Source organism: Chamaea fasciata, unplaced genomic scaffold (genome assembly GCF_029207755.1).
Source record: "Chamaea fasciata isolate MVZ Bird 193981 ecotype frontalis unplaced genomic scaffold, bChaFas1.0.hap1 SCAF_1, whole genome shotgun sequence".
NCBI classification, from domain to species: domain Eukaryota; kingdom Metazoa; phylum Chordata; class Aves; order Passeriformes; family Sylviidae; genus Chamaea; species Chamaea fasciata.
The window spans coordinates 32,602,517-32,627,237 of record NW_027094086.1 but is presented as its reverse complement, the minus strand read 5'-3'; the positions used below and the strand labels follow the sequence as shown (position 1 = coordinate 32,627,237).

Genomic DNA, 24,721 nt, shown 5'->3' with positions numbered 1-24,721 from the left:
AAAAGGGGGAAGAGGCTTACATTTCAAGGGAGACTCCAACCTTCCCTGGCAGATACCTGTCTACCTAAACCAAGAAAGACTGTGGCACCCAATGTGGGGCTAGAGGGCATTGAGAGGAAAAAGGAATAGCAGTTCTTTGGTGAGCTAAGTTCTTGTGTATAGAAGCCTTGTTAAACAGCATCATGTGGTCCAGTTTTCCCTGGTTTGGGTGGCACGTGGTTGTGGCTGTATTTCTGCCATTTGCAAACCCTTATCTAAATATGGGTCCTATAACTAAAGCTACTGTGACTGTCATTCAGTTTATTTTATGGCTTAATAAGGTGAGGAACTCATGGATTTTTAATTTCCTCTGGAAGGCAGGCACATGGATTCAGGGCTATCATACACTGTGTGTTTTTGGAGTTACTTTAACAATGGTACCTACTGTGAGGAAATGACACCGGGGGAGTTTTTTTCCCAACCCTTTACCCACCTCTTTGGGTCTACCCCACCAGTTTTTGAAGGGTTTAGATCCTCTCTGAATGCTAATGATATCATACAATGGCTGGTGTTGCTAACAGGCAACACTATTTAGCATTCAGAGATAAGGGAAGATTAACCTGGATAACCACCCTGATACCTACCCCACAGAATAGGGATGATACCCCAGAGCCTGACTCTGCCCCACAGCCTGCCTCAGAAAGGACCCACCCGGATTGAGTTGAGGTTCTGGTAAAAGAGATGCACGAGATGGGCCAGATGCTGAGGGAGTACATTTCCCCAGCTCATGAAAAACCCTCCCCCTGCCACGAGAAGGCAGTCTGATGGTGCAGCAGTGGAACCCACAGAGTTACAACTGTCCAGGTTCCAGCTGAACCACAGGGGCAGCCACAGCCAGCAGCTGTCGCCTTGTGGAAACAAGGAAGTCTAAAGAGAAATCGGCAAACCCTGGTATTAAGGATAAGAAAGGAGGGCCCTCACAATCCACAGAAGAGCCACAGGTTGAGATCATCACTGAGTCCCTGTCATATGAAAGTCTACGTAATCTGCAAAAAGATATTGTATGACGAGGATGTGAGGCTTATACAGCCTGGCTACTTTGAGTCTGGGACCTTATGGGTACAGGTGTACAACTGGATAGTGCTGAAGCAAGGAATTTGGGACCCTTGACCCAGGACTCAGGTATAAATCAGGTATTTGTAAGAGAGCAAAGGCCCCTTTCCCTTTGGGAACGACTTCTAATGAGTGTGAGAGAGAGATTTGTCCACAGAGACAGAATGCAAGAGCACAACAATAGAATGCGATGGAAGACCCTTGAGGAAGGAATCCAACAGTTGAGAGAAGTGGCAGTATTGGAAGTACTTTTTGGGAGGACCGGACAGCATGATAATGACCCCGACAAGGTTAAATGCACAGGGCACATGTTGTGGAATCTGGCAACTCATGGACCATCTCAATACGCCACATTCATCACAACAATTAATGCCAAGGATAACCAAGAGACAGTGGGTTCTGTTGCCAACAAGCTCAGAAATTATGAAAGTATGATCAGTGGCCCAATGCAGGCTCATGTCTCTGTGGTGGTGAAGGAACTCAAAGAGAAGATAAGGGAAATGAGAGAGGAGAAGGAACAGCTCCCATGTAGCACCGGTTTGAGTCACAGGCCCCAGAATCAGAGCCCAACATCCCCCAGTGAGAGAGAGAGGGTACACCCCTCGAGCTGACCTGTGGTTTTATCTGCGGGACCATGGGGAGGACATGGGAGTGTGGTATGGGAAACTCACTTCTGTCCTGGCAGCACAGGTACATGAGCTCAAGGAGAGAAACACTAACAGAGGGAGTTCCACTAAAATGAAGGTAGCCTCAGCCTCCCATGAGCAAGCTGCCAGGTATTACGGAGGTAGGAATGCTGTGTCGGATTCCCTCGAAGGAACCTCTACCATGTATGTCCAAGAAAGGAATAATAACCAGTGTTAGAGGGGCCCTGCCTCTAGCCAGGAAGAGGCACGGGAAAATCGGGTTTTTTGGACTGTGTGGATTCAATGGCCTGGCACATCAGAGCCACAAAAATATGAAGCTTTTGTAGATACTGGGTCGCAATGTACTCTAATGCCATCGGGACATGTGGGGGCAGAACCAATTTCCATAGCCGGAGTGACGGGGGGATCACAGGAATTGACTCTGGTTGAAGCCGAGGTGAGCCTGACCAGGAAGGAGTGGCAGAAACATCCCATTGTGACCGGCCCAGAGGCTCCGTGTATTCTGGGCATAGACTTCCTCAGGAATGGCTATTATAAAGACCCTAAAGGACTCAGATGGGCTTTTGGAATAGCTGCCATGGAGACAGAGAACATTAAGCAGTTGAACACCTTGCTGGGACTATCAGAGAACCCATCTGCAGTGGGACTCCTGAAGGTAGAAGAACAAGTACCTGTTGCCACCTCGATGGTGCACCACTGGCAGTATCGGACAAATCAGGACGCCGTGATCCCCATCCACAAGATGATCCGTGAGCTGGAGAGCCAAAGGGTGGTCAGCAAAACCCACTCACCCTTCAACAGCCCCATCTGGCCTGTGCGCAAGTCTGATGGAGAATGGAGACTGACTGTGGACTATCGTGCATTGAATGAAGTGACTCCACCGCTGAGCGCTGCTGTGCTGGACATGCTGGAACTCCAGTATGAGCTGGAGTCCAAGGCAGCGAGGTGGTATGCCACTATTGACATTGCCAATGCATTTTTCTCCATTCCTCTGGCTGCAGAATGCAGGCCTCAGTTTGCTTTCACCTGGAGGGGCGTGCAGTACACCTGGAACCGACTGCCCCAGGGGTGGAAACACAGCCCCACCATCTGCCATGGGCTGATCCAGGCTGCACTGGAGAAGGGTGCGGCTCTGAAACATCTACAGTACATTGATGACATCATTGTGTGGGGGAAGACTGCAGCTGAAGTGTTCGAGAAAGAGGAGAGGATCATCCAGATTCTGCTAAAACCCAGGCTTGCCATCAAGAAGAGCAAAGTCAAGGGACCTGCCAGAGAGATCCAGTTCCTGGGAGTAAAGTGGCAAGATGGACGGCGGCAGATCCCCACTGAGGTCATTGATAAGATCACAGCAATGTCTCCACTGACCAGCAAAAAGGAAACACAAGCTTTCCTAGGTGCCATAGGCTTTTGGAGAATGCACATTCCAGAGTACAGCCATATTGCGAGCCCTCTCTACCTGGTTACACCCAAGAAGAACAATTTCCACTGGGGCCCTGAACAGCAACACGCCTTTGCCCAGATCAAGCAGGAGATTGCTCATGCAGTAACCCTTGGCCCAGTCAGGATGGGACCAGATATGAAGAATGTGCTTTACTCCGCAGCTGGGAACAACAGTTTGTCCTGGAGCCTTTGGCAGAAGGTGCCAGGGGAGACCCGAGGCCGACCACTGGGATTCTGGAGTCGAAGTTACAGAGGGTCCGAAGCCAACTACATTCCCACAGAGAAGGAAATCTTGGCTGCCTATGAAGGAGTTCAAGCTGCCTCAGAGGTAATTGGCACGGAAGCACAACTCCTCCTGGCACCCCGACTACCAGTGCTGGGGTGGATGTTTAAAGGAAAGGTTCCCTCTACCCACCATGCCACCAACGCCACATGGAGCAAATGGATTGCCCTTATCACACAGCGCGCCCGCGTTGGAAACCCAAATTGCCCTGGGATTTTGAAAATAATTACCAACTGGCCAGAAGGTGAAAGTTTTGGTCTCACAGATGAAGAGGAGCAGGAACAAGTGACAAGGGCTGAAGAAGCTCCTCCGTACAACCAACTGCCAGCAGAAGAAACACACTACGCTCTTTTCACTGATGGTTCCAGTCGCATCGTAGGGATGAACCGCAAGTAGAAAGCAGCCGTATGGAGCCCCACACGACAAGTCACACAAGCCACTGAAGGAAAAGATGGATCGAGTCAACTTGCTGAACTCAAAGCCGTTCAATTAGCCTTGGACATTGCTGAACTGCCCAAAGCTCTACCACTACACTGATTCGTGGATGGTAGCCAATGCTCTGTGGGGCTGGCTGGAAAGGTGGAAAAAGGCCAACTGGCAGTGTGGGGGAAAATCAATCTGGGCTGCTGACGAATGGAAGGACATTGCCACTCGGGTAGAGAAGCTGCCTGTGAAAGTCCCCCATGTAGATGCCCATGTCCCCAAGAGTCGGGCTAATGAGGAACACCGAAACAACGAGCAGGTAGATCAGGCTGCAAAGATAGAGGTGTCAAAGATAGATTTAGATTGGCAACACAAGGAAGAGTTGTTCCTAGGCCGATGGGCCCATGATGCCTCAGGTCAACAGGGCAGAGATGCCACCTATAAGTGGGCATGAGACTGAGGGGTGGATTTAACCATGGACAGTGTTTCCCAGGTCATCCATGACTGTGAGACGTGTGCTGCAATCAAGCAAGCCAAGTGGGTGAAGCCCCTATGGTATGGTGGGCGGTGGTCCAAATACAAGTATGGGGAAGCCTGGCAGATTGACTACATCACCCTTCCTCAAACCTGCCAAGGCAAGCGCTATGTGCTCACCATGGTGGAAGCCACCACTGGATGGTTGGAGACCTACCCTGTGCCTCACGCTACTGCCCAGAACACCATCCTGGGCCAGGAAAAACAAGTCCTGTGGAGACATGGCACCCCTGAGAGAATCAAGTCGGACAATGGGACCCATTTCAAGAACAGCCTTATCAACACCTGGGCTAGAGAACGTGGCATTGAATGGATATATCACATTTCTTATCATGCACCGGCTGCCGGAAAAGTTGAACTAGTGTATAAACAAATTCAAGCAGATATAAGAAATTACACATCCAATTGAGCAACTTCTCCCTGATGCCTGCTTTTTCTAACCATCTGGTCTACAGCACAATATTACTGTCGCATACACTTTTTGTTCCTTATGAATTTCACTTTTATTTCAATAGTAAAATACGGGTTTAAATAAATTATTTGATAAAGATCAGTTGAAAATCTGTGGCACTGCCAGGCACCATCTGCATTTAGAAATCCCTGGTTGGTGCTTTGGTCACAGTAAAATCCTTCTTTCCTTTTATTACACAGTAGAATTCAATTATTAAAATATTACTGCTAGAAAACTTTGTTGAGTCCTGTGATTTTTTTAATTTAAATAGCAAGAGAAATGTTTTTTTCCAATAGCAATATTGAATGAAGTTACAGATTGATTCCTGTCTTGCTTTTCAGCAGGATCCAACCTCCAGCTCAGCTTCTCACTTGCACAAACTTTACTCCATACTGCATTTTAAATGTTCTAAATTTTACTTCAAATTTTCATTCTGTGTGCATTACCACCTGTGAGAAAAGCACAAATGAAAACAAGTACATGAAGAAAGTGCCTAAGTCAAATCTCCTGAAACATTGAGTTTAACATTCAGTTCGTTCCCAGCTTTATGGAAGGGTATCCTACAATTTGGGCCACTATGAATAAAGTTTTTATCCATCATTCTGATCCCTACTTTTTTAGACATCAGTGCATTGAGTATTCTAGCAAGAACTTTTCCAGCAATCCAGCAAACCAGAGCACCACTGTGTAAGGGAGATATTAGGCTGGGGCCATCTACTGGTTGTATTGCTGAGCCCTCATCGACAAATTTGAAAAACTGCTTTACGCACATAATTCCATTGCAGTTATAAAAATAGCAGCATATATTAATAGATAAATCACCTAAGTATATGATGTTTCTTGTGTAAAAGTTCTTTGCTTTTAAGATTAAATATTGCATGAACTTAATATGGCCCAAATATCAAAAGAAAAAAATTTATCTTGTTTTCATAAACAAAACAAAAATGCAGCGAAAGGGGCCTCCTACTTCCCAATAACACCAAAAAGAAAATGAAGAATAAAGTAACATTAATGCTAAGATTTAAACAATTTAGTAAAGTAATTCACATATCTTTAGTATTGTTGCTGTAATGAAGAGGGTAAGTCATTCTTACTGCCTTATTTAATGCTGTGTAAGATTTCAACCTGAATTTGCATGTGTTCTAAAAGAGCTAAAATGCTAAAATGCACAGTTTTGGGGGGATTAAAAAGGATCTGTCAATTTTGTGATGTTCCTTAAAGATTCTTATTAAAAATAAATTCAAACCAAAAAAAATTAACAGATGAACAGAAGACTAAAGCCTTTTAAACTGCAAGTTCTAATAAATGAACAACTATGAACCAAGAATAATCCAGACTATTGAGTCTGGAGACCAGAAATATATAATGATGCTGTTAAGTATGTATTTACTCATTTATTATATGATAATACTGATGATTATTTGTGTAATTTAGTCTTATTTCTTATTCTAACTGTCTTGAGGAGCAAGAGAGAGCATTTTACAGATTTTACAATTTTAAGTGAGACTCTTTGCACTTATTAAATTGCTACACATACATTTATGTATAGGTATGTATACACACAGAGACAAAAATATATACACACTAACTCCCCATGCTAATGCCTATACTTTTATAAATATATAGTTATACATGCATATAGGTATGCAATATATATACATTCATCTGTATCTATATATACATATGCACACATGCATGCACACCTATACATCACATCTAACTTGTACCTTTTATACCCTCAGTTAAACAAAATCCTCTGTTGGCTCTTAGGTATGCTGGGATTAAACACTATCCACATTTGCCCTCAGCAGATCCATCAGCAGGAGAGATTTCTAGCAGAGGTTCTAAGTAGCAAGTAATTTTATCAAGAAATGCAAAGTGCAATTTAAAATGTATAAAAGGCAGATAAACAATAAAATGTCCCAGCAGAAAAAGGAAAGCACAAACATGTTGCAGGTTTGGAGACCAGGCTACAGGAGCTAGAACTGGGAAGAAAAATATTCCCACCATTACAGATGGAAGTGGTAGAAACACCTGCAAGAGAAAGAAAAAAAATGGCTTAGGAATTATACTGACCTACTGCGATTTTACACCTCATCCATAAGAATAAAACCAGGGGTTTTGCCACCCTAGAGTACCATTTCTCATGCTGCTGCAAGCTCACCCAGCACAAGAGTCATCTGACCTCAAAACACCTACAAGATAGGGATCTTTTCTAAAAATACTTCTTCAGGCTCCTTCTATTGTCAAGGGGAAGAGACAGGCAGAATCTGAAATTCATTTGTCCACATATTATGGGCTCCTCAAGGACACTCAGGGCTGGGTGCTGCGCTGGTTTTGGTTGGGCCAGAGTTAATTCTCTTCACAGTGGCTTGGTGAGGAACTGTGTTTTCGATTTTGTGCTGAACACAGGGATGATAACAAAGATGATTTTGTTAGTACTGCGCAGAGCTTACACTCAGCAACCTGGTCCTGCTGTTGTTTATCATAGTAATTTCAAGCTCTGATCCACCTGCCTGTCAGTTTCTACTACAAAACTCATTAAATGCCCGCTCAATTAAACATTATTGCATAATAATCGCAATTTTTATGTCTACCTGGTTCATGTCAAACACTAAGAATTTTGATTCCTGAGATTATCAGCAGCAAGCAGTTGTCACAACCTCTTTCAAAGTGCAAACCTAAGGCTTGTACTCTATTAATACAGCTGTCCAAATAGAAGATTCTTTTAAGTTAAATTATGTGTTTGCTTGTCTCTTTGACCTCAACTTATTAACGCCACGGCAGGATTGCTGGGGGTGCAATTTAGCGTCAGCACAGGAGTCAAAGGAGGTAAAGGCCCATCAGCTGACAATTCCTGCTCTCTGATACCACGCTGTTCTTTCCCGGAGTGAAATAAAGCTCAAATTAAAGCCTTTCACCAGATCTACCAGAACATTGCTTGACCCTCCATCACAACCCTGAGAGGAAAACTATTCTACCCTTCAGCACTCGCTTTACATTCAGCTCTTCAGAGACTACTTTCTTCCTCCCTGGGTTTTAAACTTAAACATGTATAAACGGTTGCCTTCTCAGACAGACACACTCCAGCTAATACCGTCCCTCTTCACATTCCGTCCTGGGCTTCGCTGCCTAGTCGAAGCTCCCGCTTTTCAGTTTTTCTAAGCTCTGGTATCTTCTCCCTTCCTCAGTCTCCTCTCTCCAGCACCCACAAGAAGACGTGCTTAGAGAAGCCCTTCGGATCATACATGCAAGAAAACACACACAGTTTTGCTCTCCCAGGAAGCGCGGGACACGGCCGCTCTCAGAGCCCCCGGCTCCGAAAGCGACAGCGCCCGCTGCACTTTCCCCCTCTGCCACCAAAACGCATTCGCGCACCAAAACAAGCGCGCGGCGACGACGGCCCGGGCCGGGAGGGGCGGCCGCGTTGATTGGTTGCGGCGCGGCGAGTAGGGCGGGGCCGGGAGGAAAAGCTGTGCTGATTGGATGCAGAGCGGAGCTAGGTGGGGCGAGCGCTCTGATTGGCTGTGGCGCGGCGAAGGTCAGGGCTGGCAGCCGTTGGCGGCCGGTTTGAACATGGCGACGGCGGCCGCAGCGGGAGCGGCGGAAAGCGGCGGCCCCGTCAGCAGCTCCGTCAGTTCGGCCCCGCCGGGGGCCGTGGAGGCCGTGGCCGCGGAGTGGATGCTGGAGTTCGCCTGCTCCTGCCTGTGCCGGCACTTCGCGGAGCAGAGCGGGGCGGAGTTCTGGCGGTGGAGGGACGTTGCGCAGGGTGAGGGGCTCTGGCACGGCCGCTCCCGGGGCAGCGGGGCTTGAGGGGCAGCTGCCTCCAGCACGCCGGACGGTGGCAGTGCTAAAACGCTCGTAGCCCGTCGACCGCCGTGGTCGGCAGCGCTGAGGGCGATGCTCAGCTCTTTCGGGGGCTTCAGGAGGTCCTTGGGCTACCGGGGAGCCTTGGAGGACTTGGGTGGTACCGGCAGCCCTCGCACACGGTGGCAATACAGCAGTGCTAGAAATATTTCAGAGAACTATAGCCTGGCAGACAGAGATGAGATGAAATGAGGTCTGGTGACTGGGTTTTGAATGGAAAAACATATATTTAAAATGAGAAATAAACTTAAGAGTGACAGTGGTTGACAACTAGAACTAAATGTCTAAGTCTCAGATAAATTGATGGATTTATGTTTTCTTCTGTAAGAAGCGGTTTTCCCGAGGATACCAGGTTAGAACTTCGGGGGATATTTTGTCTGTGCATATGTTCTTGACCCAAGTGAATGTGGTGGTATGACTTGTTTGAGCTTCTGCAAATAATGGAATACAATGTCAGGCAGAATGATTACTAAATAGATTGATCTGGGATATGGTAAGAGGTAAGAAATCTAATGATAACTTAATAATGTACTTTGAATGGGGGGCTGCTAGATTGAATTTTCTGTGCTGCTTCTCGATGTGTGGCGTTTGGCCTGCAACTCAGCAGGAGAATTGTACTGAAGTTTTGAGAAGGTGGGAAGCAGAGACACGGTCAGTGCAAAAGCAGATTGAAAGTATCTCCTGAGAAGAGCTGGGAAGATCGAGTGTATTAGTAGAAACCATTAATTAAATTGTACAGAATTCAAGGTCATATGGAAATAAGAAGTAATAGCAAATTTTTAACTTATTCCTACTCTGTTCAGCAACAGAGGAAAGAGTTTGGCACTCTGAGATTATAAAGTCGATATTGTAAAAGTCTTTGGGAAAAGCTAAGCATAGTCATACGATTGTAATAGAAAAGTGAGTGTGGTTTTTTCATAGAAACACAGAACTATTACTCTTGCATGTGTCAAAGGGAGACCCTACAGCAGTAATGATTGGCTCTCAACAAGAAAGTCAATTCAAACTGAAGCAAGTGCAGAAAGGTAGGAAGGCAGTGGTTCTAGGTGATACCCAGCAGCTCCTTCAAACCGTAGCTATTCTGTGATTCACTTTTCATCTTGAATGGTTCTGTATTATGCTGTGAAGATGACTTACTATATCCAGCACATTAGCATAAGAAATTCACAGTAACCTGTGTGATGGGAATTAACTCATGATAGCTCCCATTTAAAGTATGTAATAATCCTTCTGACCTTCCAGCCTTGCAAGAAGGATTTCCCTTGTAAATTTACATTTCTGAGTAAGCTTTCCACGTCACTTTTACTGCTTTAATTCTCTAAGTTGCTATAGCAACATGTTGGCGTAACCAGTCTGCCTGTGGCTCCTGGTTTGTGGGCATTCCCGAGAAGTGTTCTTTGGAGTAGACAGCTGTCTTTTGTAGTAACTTAGTTACCAAAAAAAACCCCCCTAAATTCAATACTATACTCTTTGAATTTAATGAATGTAAGCCTGCGATTAATTCTGCTCTTTCTTCAGGAAAGGATATCTTCTTCTAGTCAAGCTCTTAAATATTATTTAAGTTGTTTTAGCATGGAAGAATACTAATTAAGTGTGCTTCATTGGTTTCTTAAGGAAGTAGATATTTAGTGAAATCTGATAACGCAGCGTCTAGTATATGTCTAGCCACACTGTGGCAGTGCTGGAGCAAGACTGATACAATTTTCTCTCCTTTTCCAGCTCTTATTAATGGCTTCTCCCAAATACCTCCACATCAGAAAAAAACAGTCTATCTCTGCCAGCTTTTGATAAGAATTGCACAAGGAAAAAGCCTTGGTAAATACCCGGGTTCTTTTTTTCACTTGTTTAAAAATTGTTGCATGAACTTCTACAAAGATGTATTAGATATGTTTTCACATAGCCTTTACTGTGCATGTCTATATATACTTTTATATATAGCTATATCTAGATATCAATAAATTGAATAAATTTCACATTTTGGACTTTCTTTATTCCACACGTGACTGAGCTTTTTGCAAGACTTGTGTTACTCTGTGCTGACTTAGCTGCATGGAGTTTGAATGACCCCATACTTCTTAAATTATCAGGTCTTTTTTGTCAGAGTAGTATCAATGGAAGAAATATACTGGAAAGGACTGGCTAGCTCTTAGTGAGCAATACTTTCAAGTTTAAAACTCAGAATATGTGTTCTTTTCTGCATATTTAACTCTTAGAGGTTAAAGTAGGTAATATATGGTATTTTTCCTAATTTTTCTAGTTATTAGAATATTTGATCTGTGCTGATCACACAGAGTAGGCTGTTTCAGCTCTCTAAGAGCTAAATACTTTGGGTTTACACTATTAAACAATATGAAGTGTCATGTTACTTGGTGGAGACAATAATTAGAGAAACACGTGGTTTTGTTTTAGTTGTGTATATATGCACATAATACTGTTTGAAATTTCACTGTTTGACATTGTAGCATTATAAAATAACATTTCTGTCTTCAGTATTGTGTATATTGTTTACTTTCTGTCTGAAAAATACTTAATGAAAGGAATAAGTTATGAAGAGAGTTTCTGCTGATACCATAAAATGAAGGCATAAGTGAGGCTGTAGTTCAGTGAACATCTTGAATTAAACTGGCAGTGCCATGGGAAAAAAGCACTTGTGCGCCTGTCAGCTCCTCCTGCATCTGTCACATTGGCACACTCACTTGTGCAGGTGTGCAAGGACGAGACTGGGAAACTGCTTGAGAGCGTTGAGGGGATAAATATTTGGCTTGGCTAGATTTCTGCCAGAACTGGTCACTGATCCTTTGCTGGGAGTTTGCACAAACCTCAGTGTTGGCACAGAAGTACACTGGTGTGGGAGGTTGCTTCTGCTTTTTCAGTGACACTCCTGTGTAGGGCTGTTTGAGTTTCCCTCTTGGTTTAAGCACTTCAAATACAACAAAAGGTTAAGAAATGGAAATAGTGATAGACTCAGGAAAAAAAAAATGCTTAGCATGGTGATTATATTACAAAATTAATAGTATCAATATCAAATGGTGTGATATCTCATGCAAAGTTTAATGTATAATTATTGCCAGCCCAAATACCTAATTGCAAGTGGTGTTTTAAGTGAAAAATGATTAGCTGACATAATACCCCCTGAAAATGCAACAGTGATTTTATTAGCAAGGATAGGAAGAACCAGTCTCTCCTAAAAGAAGACAGTTGCTTCAGGTTTCTTAAACACACCTAAAAATTGAGGGGAAAGGAATTGAAATTGTATAATACATGTTACTGTACTGCATATAAATAATATAATCTATTTAGCTTTATCCTTTGATTTTTACAAGTGCTTTGCTTTTTTCCCCCTCTAAGGATTGCAGTTTGACAATGATCAAAGAATTTCACCTTTGGAATCTGCTCTGTCTTTCTGGACTTTACTTGAAAGGGAAGAAAATAAACTGGACAAACTTCATGAAGATATTCGTCGCTTGATTCAAATTCAGGTCTGTGTGACTTACTCATAATGCTTCAGGATGCTACCTACTCATTGGGAATGAGTAGCTGGAAAGCTGCCTGGCAGGAAAGGACCTGGGGCTGCTGGGCAACAGCAGCTAAACAAAAGCCAGCATGTGCCCAGGTGGCCAAGAAGGCCAGTGGCATCCTGGCTTGTATCCAGAACAGTGTGGCCATCAGGACCAGGGCAGTGGTTGACCCCAATGCTCAGCACTGGTGAGGCCACACTGTCAATTCTATGTTCAGTTCCGGACCCCTCAGGACAAAAAAGACTTTGAGGTGCTGGAGAGTGTCCAGAGAAGGGCAACAAAGCTAGTGAAGGGTCTGGAGCACAAACCTTACAAGGAGCAGATGAGGGAGCTGGGAATGTTTAGCCCAGAGAAAAGGAGGCTCAGGGGGGACTTACACTCTCTACAGCTACCTGAAAGAAGGTTGCAGCCATGTGGGGATTGGTCTCTTTTCCCAGGTGACTAGTGATAGGACGAGAGGAAATGGCCTCAAGTTGTGCCAGGGGAGGTTTAGATTGGCTATAAGGAAAAACTTTTTCACACAAAGGGTGCACAACATTGGAGCAGGTTGCCCAGGTAAGTAGTGGAGACATTATCCCTGAAAGTGTTTGAAAAACAACATGTGGATATGGCATTTGAGGACATGATTCAATGATGAATATGGTGGTGGGTGCTAGGTTGATGCTTGGACTTGATGACCTTAAAAGGTCTTTTCCAACCTTAAAAATGCTATTCTATCCTGCTTAAGCAGAACCTCTTTTGTATAAATCTTAGGTTATTAGCAGACTGAACCGAATTTTCAGCTTTAGTAGAGAGTAAATAGATCTGTACAGGAGACCTTTTTCTATCTCAAGTTGTTCCTCTTTGTGCCAGTTCAAATTTGTTTCAAAATCTGCCAATATGGAAAAGATATCAATTAAAATAAATTTCAAAACTAATTTCAGAACTAGCTGTTAGAAGTAAATAAGAGTCAGTAACCCTTAAATATATAATCATCTGAGTTTTGGGAGTCTTAGAAATCTGTAGAATTGTGAATTCTCTTGTTTTTTCTGAATCTCAGGTGGAAAGTATTTCATCATATCTTGTTATTACATTTCCTGTAGATTGTAGCAGTCCATATGGAAAACAGATATTTCAAGGAAGCTGCTGAAGTTCTTGAAAGGCTGTTCACAGACTCTGAATCAGATAAGGTAGTAAATTGCTTAAATTGCATTAAAAGCTCTTGATTTTCAGAGGCAAAAAGAGGGAAGTTGGTTGCAAAGCTGGCAAATCCTACCTGCATAACTTCAGTCTCATTGTAGCCTATAGGTGTCACTTTCACACCTATGTCACTTTAAAATACAAAAGGAGATTTGTGGCCAGGAGATCAATAGAAATACTGGATGATTTGTGGGAGTAAAATGCTTTTAGCAGCCATTGTTCTTCATCCCCTCTTCCACTTCATATGAGGAGTGAGGTGGCACCACAAATTCGGAAATTTGATAGTGCTGACTACTAACAGTCAGTGTGCTGATTTCTATTGCAGTGGACTCTGTCACCTCTGATTAGTGTTCTATGTACCAAAGCATCCCAGGGAAGGAAAACTCATTAGGTTCTGTTATACAGACTGAATGCTCCTATGCCTCTGCCTAGAAAAGGCAATATATGTGTCAGGCCACCTCCTGGTTTGAAGTTGACTGCATCATTCAGAAAGTTGGAAGATTGAGTGAATGTCTCTTTAATATAATAGTTAGTGCACACACTTGAATTTGCTGGAGTGGAGAAAAGAGCAATAGAAGGACTGTAGGTGAAAAGAAGTTTAAAATGCTGCCTATATCTTCAACTGGTATACCAGGACACATGTTCTATGTAAGTAGTAGCCTCTGTATAACTTACTCTTCAGATACACATCCATTCAGAGGATTTGGATGCTTGGGAAGTGTAGATTGTGGTAATAGTACTCAAATTCATAAATAAAAATGCAGCCTGTACATAGAAGATAATTCTCTGGCTATATTGGCTTCTTTAAAATTCAGACAGATTGGTAGACACAATGTGAATTTCTGATTATCAGTATTGATGTGTCCTTAATGCTGCTGTGCTAACTTATCCTTTTCCTGAATGCTGTACCCTGTACAGCTGTACTGCCCCTTTCAATGGCAGTCTTTATGAGGCAGCAAATGAGAAGAGAGAACTGAGTAATGGGTGGCTTTTTCTGGGTGTTTTTCCTCCACTGACAACCCTGCTTTCAGTGTTTTCGTAAAGGAAATGAAAATGTGGATCTCTGATCAGTTAAACTTTACCATTTACTGAGCATATAAGGTAAATACCTGGTGTTATGTCTAGTTGACCCTAGAACCCTTTCAAACTGCATGGGGATATTCAGAAAACTATATAATCATCATGTTTAGCTTTCTATAATTCCTGTTTAGCATAGATACCAAGTTTACTGCAGGATTTGTGTTGTAAAAAGCTGTGCTTTTCTTAGCCTTTAAGGGTGAAGCTGGCAACCGTAGTTAAAGCCAAGGATCCATATGTTCCTCTTCTCCAAAGCTTCAGTTACAGTCTTTTGATAAGTAAAATCAAGTCTTACATTAAACTTTCCATGAAGGAGAATGAAACTAACTTCTTAATACAGGTATGTTGAAAGTATTTTTAAAACTTTTGGGAAAACTTACCTGGTACAATTAGATTTATCCTTTCAAGGGAGTTGTTTAGGCAATATTCAGTTACTGTATTAGATGAAAACGAAACTTTACGTTCCTTTGAATTGTCTTATATTCAACCCTTTTGTTTTAATTACTATGTCTTAGAGAAAGTTAGTAGGAAAGAGACTCCTCTAAGATATCTTCTATGAATGCTTTTCCCACAACTGTTTTGATTAGAAAAATAGTTAGGAAATAACGTAATTAAAACACAATCTGTTTAGGAGAAGAAGTTCTGATATGGGACTCCTTAAAAAACGTAGCCTTATATTTAATGCTTATTTTATTTAAGCTTACATGACTTCTTATACTAAAAATAAAAAATCAGGACCTGTTAATTTGGCTAAAAGCTTTAGGAATGTCAGAGGAGTTAGGAGATAGAAAACTATTATTGCTGTTTTCCTGTAAATACAAATGTTCCTTACAAACAGTCTTCCTCAAGTGATTTAAAATTGGCAAGAACAACATTCCTTCTTCAGTTCATCTTCAGGAGGATTGTAAAGAATTTCTCTTATGTTTACTTCATATAAAAGAATATTGAATTATTCAATTACAAAAGCACAGACATCTAAAGGTAATAAGAAGCAAATTTTAAATAAACAATCCTGAAGTTCCTTTGTGTTTTTCATTTTCTTACCAGAGAGACTAGACAACTTACTAGATACGGTCAAAGGATAATGCAAGGAATACCTTTTAATGGTTTCACTTGACTGTCAGTTTTCAAGTTTATTTTTCAAGGCTCTTTCTTTGAGCCTAAGAGGAAGTGGAAGCTTGGAGGTGTCGGAGAAGGCCCAGAACTCCATACTAGCATGCCTAAGGCCCTCACTGCCTGTGTGTTTGTGCTACTGTCTGCACCCACATTGCAAAGCTTACTTTGAACAGAGTTATTCTGGCACATGGAGGAGACAATTTTGTAAAGAATTCCCACTTCTGTTCAGCACACAGGTTTCCCAGCAGTGTACCCTGTCTTCTCTGCAGAACACTCTAGCTTTAACTGTTAATTTCTCTTCTCTTTCTTCTAGTGTCAGATGTAGAAGTATAATCATAGAATAGTTTGGATTGGACCTTTAAAGGTAGCTTAGTCCAACCTCCTCGCAATAAGCAGGGACATCTTCAATTAAATCAGGTTGTTTAGAGCCCCATTCAACCCAGCCTTGAAGGTTTTCAGGGATCAGGCATCAACCACCTTGCTGGGCAGCCTGTTCCATGTTTTTCCACTCTCATCATAAACAAAACAAAGTTCTTCCTTATATCTAGTCCAAATCTACCCTCTTTTAGTTTAAAGCTGTTAACCCTTGTCCTACCACTACAGGCCCTGCTAAGAAGTGTTTCTCATCTTTATTCGGTGTAGGGGGCCCCTTTTAGGTACTCTGTATGGAGTAATGAATTACTACTTCTTTCTCTTAGCAATGGAGGAGAAACAATCTTAGTTTATGGCTAAAAGTTGGAGCAGGATGTTAGAAATACTTTTTGCCAGTGCAAAAAAGGTTATATTGCAAGCCTAAGGTCTGCTTGGTCATGTCTTTTGAAAGTGTTACATGTATGTTTTGTCCTGCCATGTGCTACAGACCTAGATAAACTTGACACCTGCAGTTTTAGTTTCTAACCTACTCATAAAATCCAGACTTTGGAGTACATTGATAGTATGTGCAGTCTTAGTTAAGCTCTGCAACTTACTTCACACCTTTTTAAGTTCGCTCTCTGTGCAACTATTTGTTGTATCTCTTTGTGTCCATATAAAGATCAATTGCAGCTATGACTCAAATTTCTCCAAGTTGTTAGTTGATAAAGATCTTTATGGATTTCAACATAACATGCTAAAGTTGTTTAGAAACTACTTAGTTTAATGTTAATACCTCTGAAATATCTGTCAGATAAGCACTTCTAGTTCTAATAAAAACTATACATATTAATCTTAGTGCAACCTCCTAAGTACTGCCTGGCTTTAATTTTGAGGTATCAATTCCATTTCTCACAGGAAGCCACAAAACATGCGGTGTCGCAAGGGTTGGGAGCAACAGCATTGCTAAACAGAGCTGTAGAAGTCAATGAAAATGACAAAAGTGATTTGGAATCAAAACAAAGGTTTGTATTAAGTATTACACTGCTAAGGGATGTGCTTGGACAGTAACATGAAACTTGTAAACCAAAGAGTAGGTAGAAAGAGGGATGTTGAATTCCAAACTACTGTCCAATAGAAAATTAGCTACAAGCACATTTCCCTATTTTTTTAATTTATGCTCTTCTGTGGTTGTTACTTTTGGCATTTACATCAAACAGCCTGTCATTAAGTTTAATTATCTGTGAGGCTGCACAACTTTCAGTTTAAACAGCTGTCAGTCTATAATAATAAAAGCACAAAGAAGACTTTGCTTTTTTAATGCTTGATTGAACTCCTTTTAGTTCTAATTGCAGGCTATGGATCATCTCATGAAGAAAAAGAATAAGGAAATGGAATCAGTCTGTTACGTTTTTCTTACAGCTGACCCCTCAATGATACTAGCGTGAAGGGAAATAGCTATGTTGCTTCATGATTCTGACAGTGTAAACCTTCAGAACAATTACATGATTATTTCGGAAAATGCTAATATTCTAGGTTTATCACCACTTGTTGTTCAGGGAGAATAAGTTGCAGTGTTTAGCTGGGATAGAGTCTGTATTTCTTCATTTTTGTACTTGGAATACTTGGTATCATTTAGTTAAGAAAATTGGCTGATGCAGACAGTATGGAGGAATAGAGGTCATGAGATTTTTAAATTTTTTTTTTCTTATAGAAGGGCATCTCCTGACACACCTGAGAGATATGAAAGACTCATTCAAAAAAACTTATGGAAATAATTCCTAATGTAAAAAACAGAAGTGCAAAATGCCTCTTTATCTTCGACTTAAATATCTTGGGAACAGGCTACCCAAGGAAGTGGTCACTGCACAAAACCTGACAGTTCAAGAAGTATTTTCACAGTGATGTCAGGCACGTGGTGTGACTCCTGGGGATGCCTGTACAGGCCTAAAAGCTGAACTTGGTGATCCTTGTGGGTCCCTTCCAACTCAGCAGATTTTATAAACCTAATGTAGCTAATTTCTCCTTCAGGTACAGGGAGGCAAAGTTAAGAGGGCGAATGCATTGGTGCAGTTAGTGATTGTATGCCACTGCTTCTGTAGAGAAGTCTTAGTATTTTCTTTCATGTAAATATTGTTGAATCATATAAATGGCCAGTTGCTGCCTAGGAAATAATTTTTTTGTCTCTTCTTTTTAAGACTAGAGGAAGAGGAACAGAATATCATAAGTCAGTCATCTGGAGACATAAAAAACCCCACAGTAAGGTAAAAAAAATTTGTTGCTGTTTCTCTGGTCACAGACTTTTCATCAAGTTCTTTGTATTTTTACTTTAGATCTGTGTTCTTTGCAGGAGACGTTCACGACAGAAATCCAAAGAGAGCAGAGTTCTTCAGAGTGAGTATTAGTTTATTTTTACACTTTCAAAACAGTCACATCAAACACTTATTTCTAACTGCTATCCAATGTGATTGGATTAATACAGAAATGGTTGTGGATAAAAATACTCAAAGTTGTGTGTGGTTTCTGCACAAATGCAGGTTTGGTGGTTGCCATATTTGGGAAGCTGTGAAGTGGCTTAAGGTTCTCTAGCAGTTAATTTTGCAAAATCATTCACTATTTTCTGGTTTGCTTGGTTGGTTCATGGGACTTACGGTATTCTGTGCAAAAGAAGGCTGCCAGAGGGGTACTGAAATTCATTTCTTTCTGAATTCTGTGCTAGGCAACTTGATTGGGAAGGAACTAAAGAAGTTGACTGATTGGAAAAACGAATTGTACTATAAAATGCACAAAGTCAGGATGTTTGTGCATTTTCCTGGTATTACTTCTTAAAAAACCCCACATCACAAATAATATAATACTTACAAGTAAGTTCTTAAGACCATTAGCACCCTCTTAGCACAGAGAGATGATGATATAGTTCCTGCACATGGCCATGTTGTGCATGGAAGGACAAACTCTTAAGGTGCCTTGAATGCTTGCCACAGTTAAAACCTGATACATGTACTTGGAAAGTAAGTTTTATACAAAGAATCATAACTCTGATTGGGTGTTACTTCCCATTCCCTCTATGTAAAATGAGAGTAGTGCATATAGTAAAAATGTTTTTACCAAAATGAAATGTTTTATTATTGTGTACCAAGTTTAACCTAAGTGTTTAAAATATAATTCTTCTGTGAGCTCTGTTGTATAGAAAATATGGTGGGTTTTTTGAACAGCCTATTTTTTGAAGCCCTTGGACTATGGCAAGATTCGTGTGTATTCATGTATAAAAATATACTTTTATGGATACAGACAATGAAATTTTCCCAGTCTGTCAAAGCAAATCAAAATAGTGTACATTCTTGTCACTGTAATGGTAAAATGCAAAATTGCTGCCTTGATGTTGACTCCTCATTGTTCTGGATTTATATTGACTGTCTTCTAGGTCTTAACAACATGCAAAATGTGGGGAAAAATGAAGTTTCTCTGGCTTGTAGCCGAAGAAGACAGGTTTGTACCTATTCTCTCTTCTAAATGGAGATTAAAATAAATCTGCGTGCACAGAATTTTTTCCCAGCTCTATTTAATCTAATTTTTGAATCTAGTTCTTAGGTTTAGGATTCTGTAGATTACTCAAGTGCTACAGTTCCTGAAATTGTTACAGTCCTTTTCTTTTTAAAGACAGGAAATAAAACATATTTGTACTGTCTCAAATATTGTTGTTAATGCTTCCAAGCCTTTTATTTGTTGAAATACACCATTACCAAAGCATAGGGTGAAAAAAAAATTCTTTTCAAAGTGTGGATTAAAGAATTCAGGATGTCATTTACCTGTGAGATTTTTGATCAAATATCAGAGGCAACTTGTTTTCCAGTTTAGAAGGTTAAATATTTAGCAATTTTATAATTCAATACTTTATTTATGTGATGTAAAAACATTTTTACTTGGGAAACTACTCTAGTTTTTATAAACCAAAGGGTTATGGTCTTCTTATAATGCTACATTTCAAATGATCCTTTGTGTTCTCTTCATGGGTAAGCCTACTTAATTGAATTACATTAAAATAACCCTACTGTGTTCACTAATGCTAGAATTCCCATTGGTGGGAAGTGCGGAAGTGTTTGCCTTAATAGAATGCAATTTGAGTTTGATGTTGCAGTCTTTCAAGCTAATTTTTGTTTATAGCCGATTTTCTTTCATAAGTGCTCAGCATTTTATCATGATAACTGAAGAAATTAACATTAAATACATGTATTGCCATTGTTGGATTCCTCTTTATAATATCTCTTAGGAAGCAATGTGTGGAGTCTTTCTGTTTAGGTAATAGTGCAAGTTATCATCACACCTTCATTTTGATGTGAGCTGTTTCATTTTTCTGGTGTTCATTTTGATATTTCATTTTTCATATAACAGGGAGGACCAAATCTCCTTATGTTTTTTGGGTTTTTTTTCTAGAGAAGAGTTGTACTTATTCCTATTTCTTTAAGCATTTTTACTGAAGTTAAAGTACTGGTTAAATCTTCTGTTACATGCTGTCCTCAAATTGGTTAAGGTCCTAATGAGACCTCATCTATTTTGAGCTCCAGTAAAGAGTTTTTCACTTTCTCACAAATCTCACGAATAGTTAAATCACTGACAACCTCTTTAAAAGCTGCAGATAAAACCAGTGCCCTAAAAAAAAAAAAAAAAAAAAAAAAAAAGGCAATACTTACTGGATTTGGTTTTGGCCTTTAAAGACATAATTACTTTATTCCAGCATATACTTGGATAGGTACTTTGTTAGCCAGTTGCTGGTAAACACAAACACTTCCATCAAGCTTGTTTTCAACATTAGGAATTAAACTATTTGGACCACAATGACACAGAGCTAATGAAAGCTTTGTATTCACATATTTTTATGCTGAGCTAGTCTGTTATGGGGTCACCTACAAGCACTGTGTCTAGATCTAGAGCTTACCCACACATCTTTTTTTTTTTTAAAATAGGAGTTGTTTGCTTAATTATGTTGTTATAGTTCAACCTTAATTGAAAGATAAAGACTAAATCTGTAGAGAACTGCATCTGACAGTGGCATTGAAAATTTTAAAAGAACTTAAATGAAACCTAAAATTCAGAACTGTGTTTCTTTCAACACTTAGAAAAGTTGTAGGCATTTGTTCCCTCTAATATTTATGCCTTACTCCCTACCACTGAAACCTCATAAATGTTTTATAGAAAGCAATGATAATTGGCCTTTTAAACAATAAATCTGCTCCTCTGCCTAATCATCTGGGTTATAAAATTGTCCACTTGCATGAAAGAATGCAATGAATGTCAGAGCTGTTGACTTCTAGAACTTCCTTTTCCATGGAGTCCCTCATTCAATGTTGGCATTGTTTGCTCTTGTTTTGTAGATGGCATTTCATTGCAATGGTTCAGTGCCCATTTTCAGCCTTTCATTGCAGTGTTTTCAGTTAGCTGCATAGAACAATCTGCAGCGCTATTGAAAGGATACATACTTTATTTTCTTATTCCTAAATTAGGGGATGCAAGTGTCACAGAATTTACAGAACTGTTTGTACTCAATTTTATATCCAGTAAATATATGGCAAGTCCTTTGAGTTGTCTAAAATCTGCATAACACTTTATTTAAATTAAACCATATGTCTGAAAATCTGAGTGTTCAGAATTTAGTCAGACTTGTATGGGAAAAAAAAATCCATATATTTAAAGCTGAAGGAGAAAACTCAGTGCAGAGTCCCATCATGCATAAAGGAAGACAGGTTACTAGAGCAGAACTGACTCTAAGGAATAACAGGATCTTTAGACATGTGAGGGAATGTCTTCACATTCTGCCTGGCAAACTCAAGCTTGCTCTGCTGGTGTTCAGAGCTGGCCAGATGTCACGTTGCTGTGGACCAGGCACTGTGCTGATGTGAGCTCAAGTGTAGTGCAGCATTATGTCCAGGCTTTCAACCAGTGTTGGAACTGTGCAAAGCTGAATCTACATAAATTCTGTCCCAGAGGGGTCAGACAGCTTGTCAGTGAGTGGGGCAGGGGGCAATTACTGCTCTGTGCTGTTCCTCAGTGAAAAGAAAATGAGTCAGTCCCTGATTTACCTGGAAAGCAGGCCCCTCATTTATACAGTATAGGAAAGAAATTTATTTTTTTTAAAAGCTCAATGTAAGCAATTAAAAATCAAAACAAGCTAAAAACAACCATATTAACAGCAAATATAATTAATCATTGCAAGTTACAAGGGTTGTGATTGCATTTGAATTATCTGGTGGTGTAGCTCAAGCACAACTGTGTTACTTGACTAAAGATTTTATTTAGGAAAGTTTTCTGGCATGCTCTGAAATGAGATGAACTACATGATTTCAATGGAATCTCTGGCCTTTTAATAATAGTAGAAAAAAAAAAGCTATTCACTGCTAATGTTGCAAAAGATCTGTGGAACAGGAAGAATTGGAAAAAGGAAGTATTTTTGATAAAGTGTAAACTACTTTAGAGAAGTTTTAGGTTCCTAGCTGTCTAAAAAATACGGGTGATCTACTATTACTTTTAATTCTTTCACTGCTTAGTGAGGTTTGTCAGTGTTCAAAGTTTACTGAGGAGGCCCTGATACTCACATTAAGCTGGAACAAATCCAGCTTTGAGATGTGAAGTTTTACACACCTCAGCCTCCACTTTGCATAGATGTCGCATTTTCCCTTTTTTGGAAAATAACCAGGATACAGTTTTTATCTGATACAGTTTTGAGGCTGAATGTTATCTAAGCTACTTCCCCCATCTTTCATGTCTGAGCCTTGCTGCAACTTTTAGTTAGTTTAAATGTAACAGAAGGGGTGGAACCACACAGCATAGCACTCAAAATTGTTACCTGGAGAAAGACTGAACTGATGATGCTTACCAAGAGTGGAATCTTTTATAGATCCCAGAAGAATTACACATAATTAAGAAAGAGATTTTTTTTTTCTTTCTTGTGCACAAGGAGGAGGGTATGCATTTGTGTAACGACAGCAGCCATACGATTTACATTTCCATTGGGTACATTATTTTCAGAGTTAAGTGATGTTTGTTCCCCTGTAATTTATGTTTCCTTATATTTACCAGATCTACCAGTTGGTTTTAAGTTGAGGCTCTTCCTTTCACCTACATTTCCCTTTCTGCCCAGTTCTTTACAATTTTGAAGGTTTCAGTTGTAAAGGTGAGCCATAACATGATTCTCTAATGTTCCCCTCTGCTTTATAGCCAACATCATTTATCCATTTGATAGCTGGAAGTTATCTGTTACTTACAAGAGGAGGTTTTATACATACTCTGGGAAACCAACCTTTCTTTTATTCCACCAAGCTATAAATTTTAGGCCTTCAGATTCAGTCATTTACAATTCTTATGGCTCTTGTAATGTTCTATAAACATTTTTTACTTCCAATCCAGTTACTCCAATTAACTCAAGGCATTATTAACATGGGTCCCCTATGGGAGCCCCCATAAAGCTCAACAGATTCAGTTACAAACTTATCATTTATCTCTAGTTTCAAGATACAGTGCTCGAAAAAAAAACCCACTGACATCTGTACTCAAATAACTAAGGAGCTGTTTGAAAACTTGTTTTTATATTTGCTATAAGCTCTTACATTAATACCTTTCTCTGTTCATGTATCTGCTATTTGTCTCTGTTCTTGCCCTAGCGATGGACTTACAAAGAAGACTCAGAGCTGAAATTGGGAATAAGGGAGTTTGGAGTGGGTAACTGGGCTAAAATTCTAGCCCATGGTAACTTCAACAACCGAACAAGTGTCATGTTGAAAGACCGGTGGAGAACATTGAGCAAGATCAAATAAATCTGATTTGGACTACAGGAGCCAACTCTTCTTGTCCTTCCCCTACATAAAAACCTACTCTAGCTTTTCAGAATAACATCTTATTTTAGTCTCAGAGTGTCCAGCAGTGTTGCTGTCCTAAAATGTGAAACAGAATAGTAATTCATGTAAGCTCACTTGCTCTGGAAATGATGACTTAAAGTCTGGCTTTTTTTGCTACATGCAATAATAGATGGCCTAGATTCTGAAATGTGAAAATGTTTGCGGTGATTTAAGAAATTTCTATTATGTAAATAAGGGTATTATATCTGACTGGCAATATCTTTAGCTTGATGGAGGCTAATAAAAACTCCAGTGTTCTGTATCTTTAAAGGGCTGTATCTCTTTTTAGACTGACCTTTTCATAATTTTTTTCCTGCCATATAACCCATTCTAATTTGTTTTGCTTCACTTTGAAATTTTGGTCAGACTTGTCATCTCTGTAAGTTATATCAAAAAGTATATGTGTATTAGTATTGCTACTTTTATAAGCTGATGATTTGTTGGGGTTTTTTTTCTGCAGTTAAAAATGTGTAAATTGAGGTAATATTGTGTTTGTAAGTCATAAAGGGACTGGTTTATTTTTCTACATGGAAAGGAATACTATTATACTAGCACTTAGCATTTCTTGGTTAGCTTGTGCTACCTACTTTAACTTGACAAGTGGCTCCTTCCAGACCAGTAGGAACGGGAAAGCTCAAAAACACATGGCCAAAGTGAGGCTCAATAACGAGTCTACACTCCTCAGTGACATTAAAGATACACCTTGATGGAGGTCACTATCAAGGTGTCTCCTGGCCACTGCCACCCACTCCTGCTCATGGGAGATTGGAACAGATGGATGATGGCACTAGCCTGTCTCTCTGGATTCAGATAATTTGGAAGAGATTTTCACTATCTCTTAAAACTCATGC

At 40.3% G+C, this 24,721-nt stretch overlaps 1 protein-coding gene across 3 annotated transcripts; it reads left to right on the top strand.

Annotated features, from left to right (window-relative positions):
- Positions 1 to 8,432: 8,432 nt before the first annotated feature.
- TERF1 (telomeric repeat binding factor 1) lies at positions 8,433 to 24,298 on the top strand. Of its 3 annotated transcripts, none has more exons than XM_066180235.1 (10): positions 8,433 to 8,642; positions 10,460 to 10,555; positions 12,089 to 12,219; positions 13,341 to 13,427; positions 14,705 to 14,854; positions 16,900 to 17,006; positions 18,180 to 18,245; positions 18,332 to 18,375; positions 19,406 to 19,470; positions 23,637 to 24,298. In XM_066180235.1, the coding sequence occupies exons 1-10, from the start codon at positions 8,450 to 8,452 to the stop codon at positions 23,787 to 23,789; spliced, it is 1,092 nt and encodes a 363-aa protein (XP_066036332.1). In that variant the 5' UTR covers positions 8,433 to 8,449; the 3' UTR covers positions 23,790 to 24,298. The 3 variants fall into 3 exon arrangements, with proteins under 3 accessions (XP_066036332.1, XP_066036314.1, XP_066036323.1); XM_066180217.1 differs by lacking the exon at positions 23,637 to 24,298 and adding an exon at positions 18,701 to 18,845 and having other exon boundaries at positions 8,442 to 8,642; XM_066180226.1 differs by lacking the exons at positions 13,341 to 13,427; positions 14,705 to 14,854 and having other exon boundaries at positions 8,442 to 8,642.
- The last annotated feature ends 423 nt before the right edge of the window (positions 24,299 to 24,721 follow it).

Coding starts and splice junctions, on each gene's coding strand:
- TERF1 (XM_066180235.1), top strand. CDS start 8,450: ATGGCGACGGCGGCCGCAGCGGGAGCGGCGGAAAGCGGCGGCCCCGTC. Junction 8,643..10,459: donor GTGGAGGGACGTTGCGCAGG/GTGAGGGGCTCT, acceptor CTCCTTTTCCAG/CTCTTATTAATGGCTTCTCC. Junction 17,007..18,179: donor GATTTGGAATCAAAACAAAG/GTTTGTATTAAG, acceptor CTTCTTTTTAAG/ACTAGAGGAAGAGGAACAGA.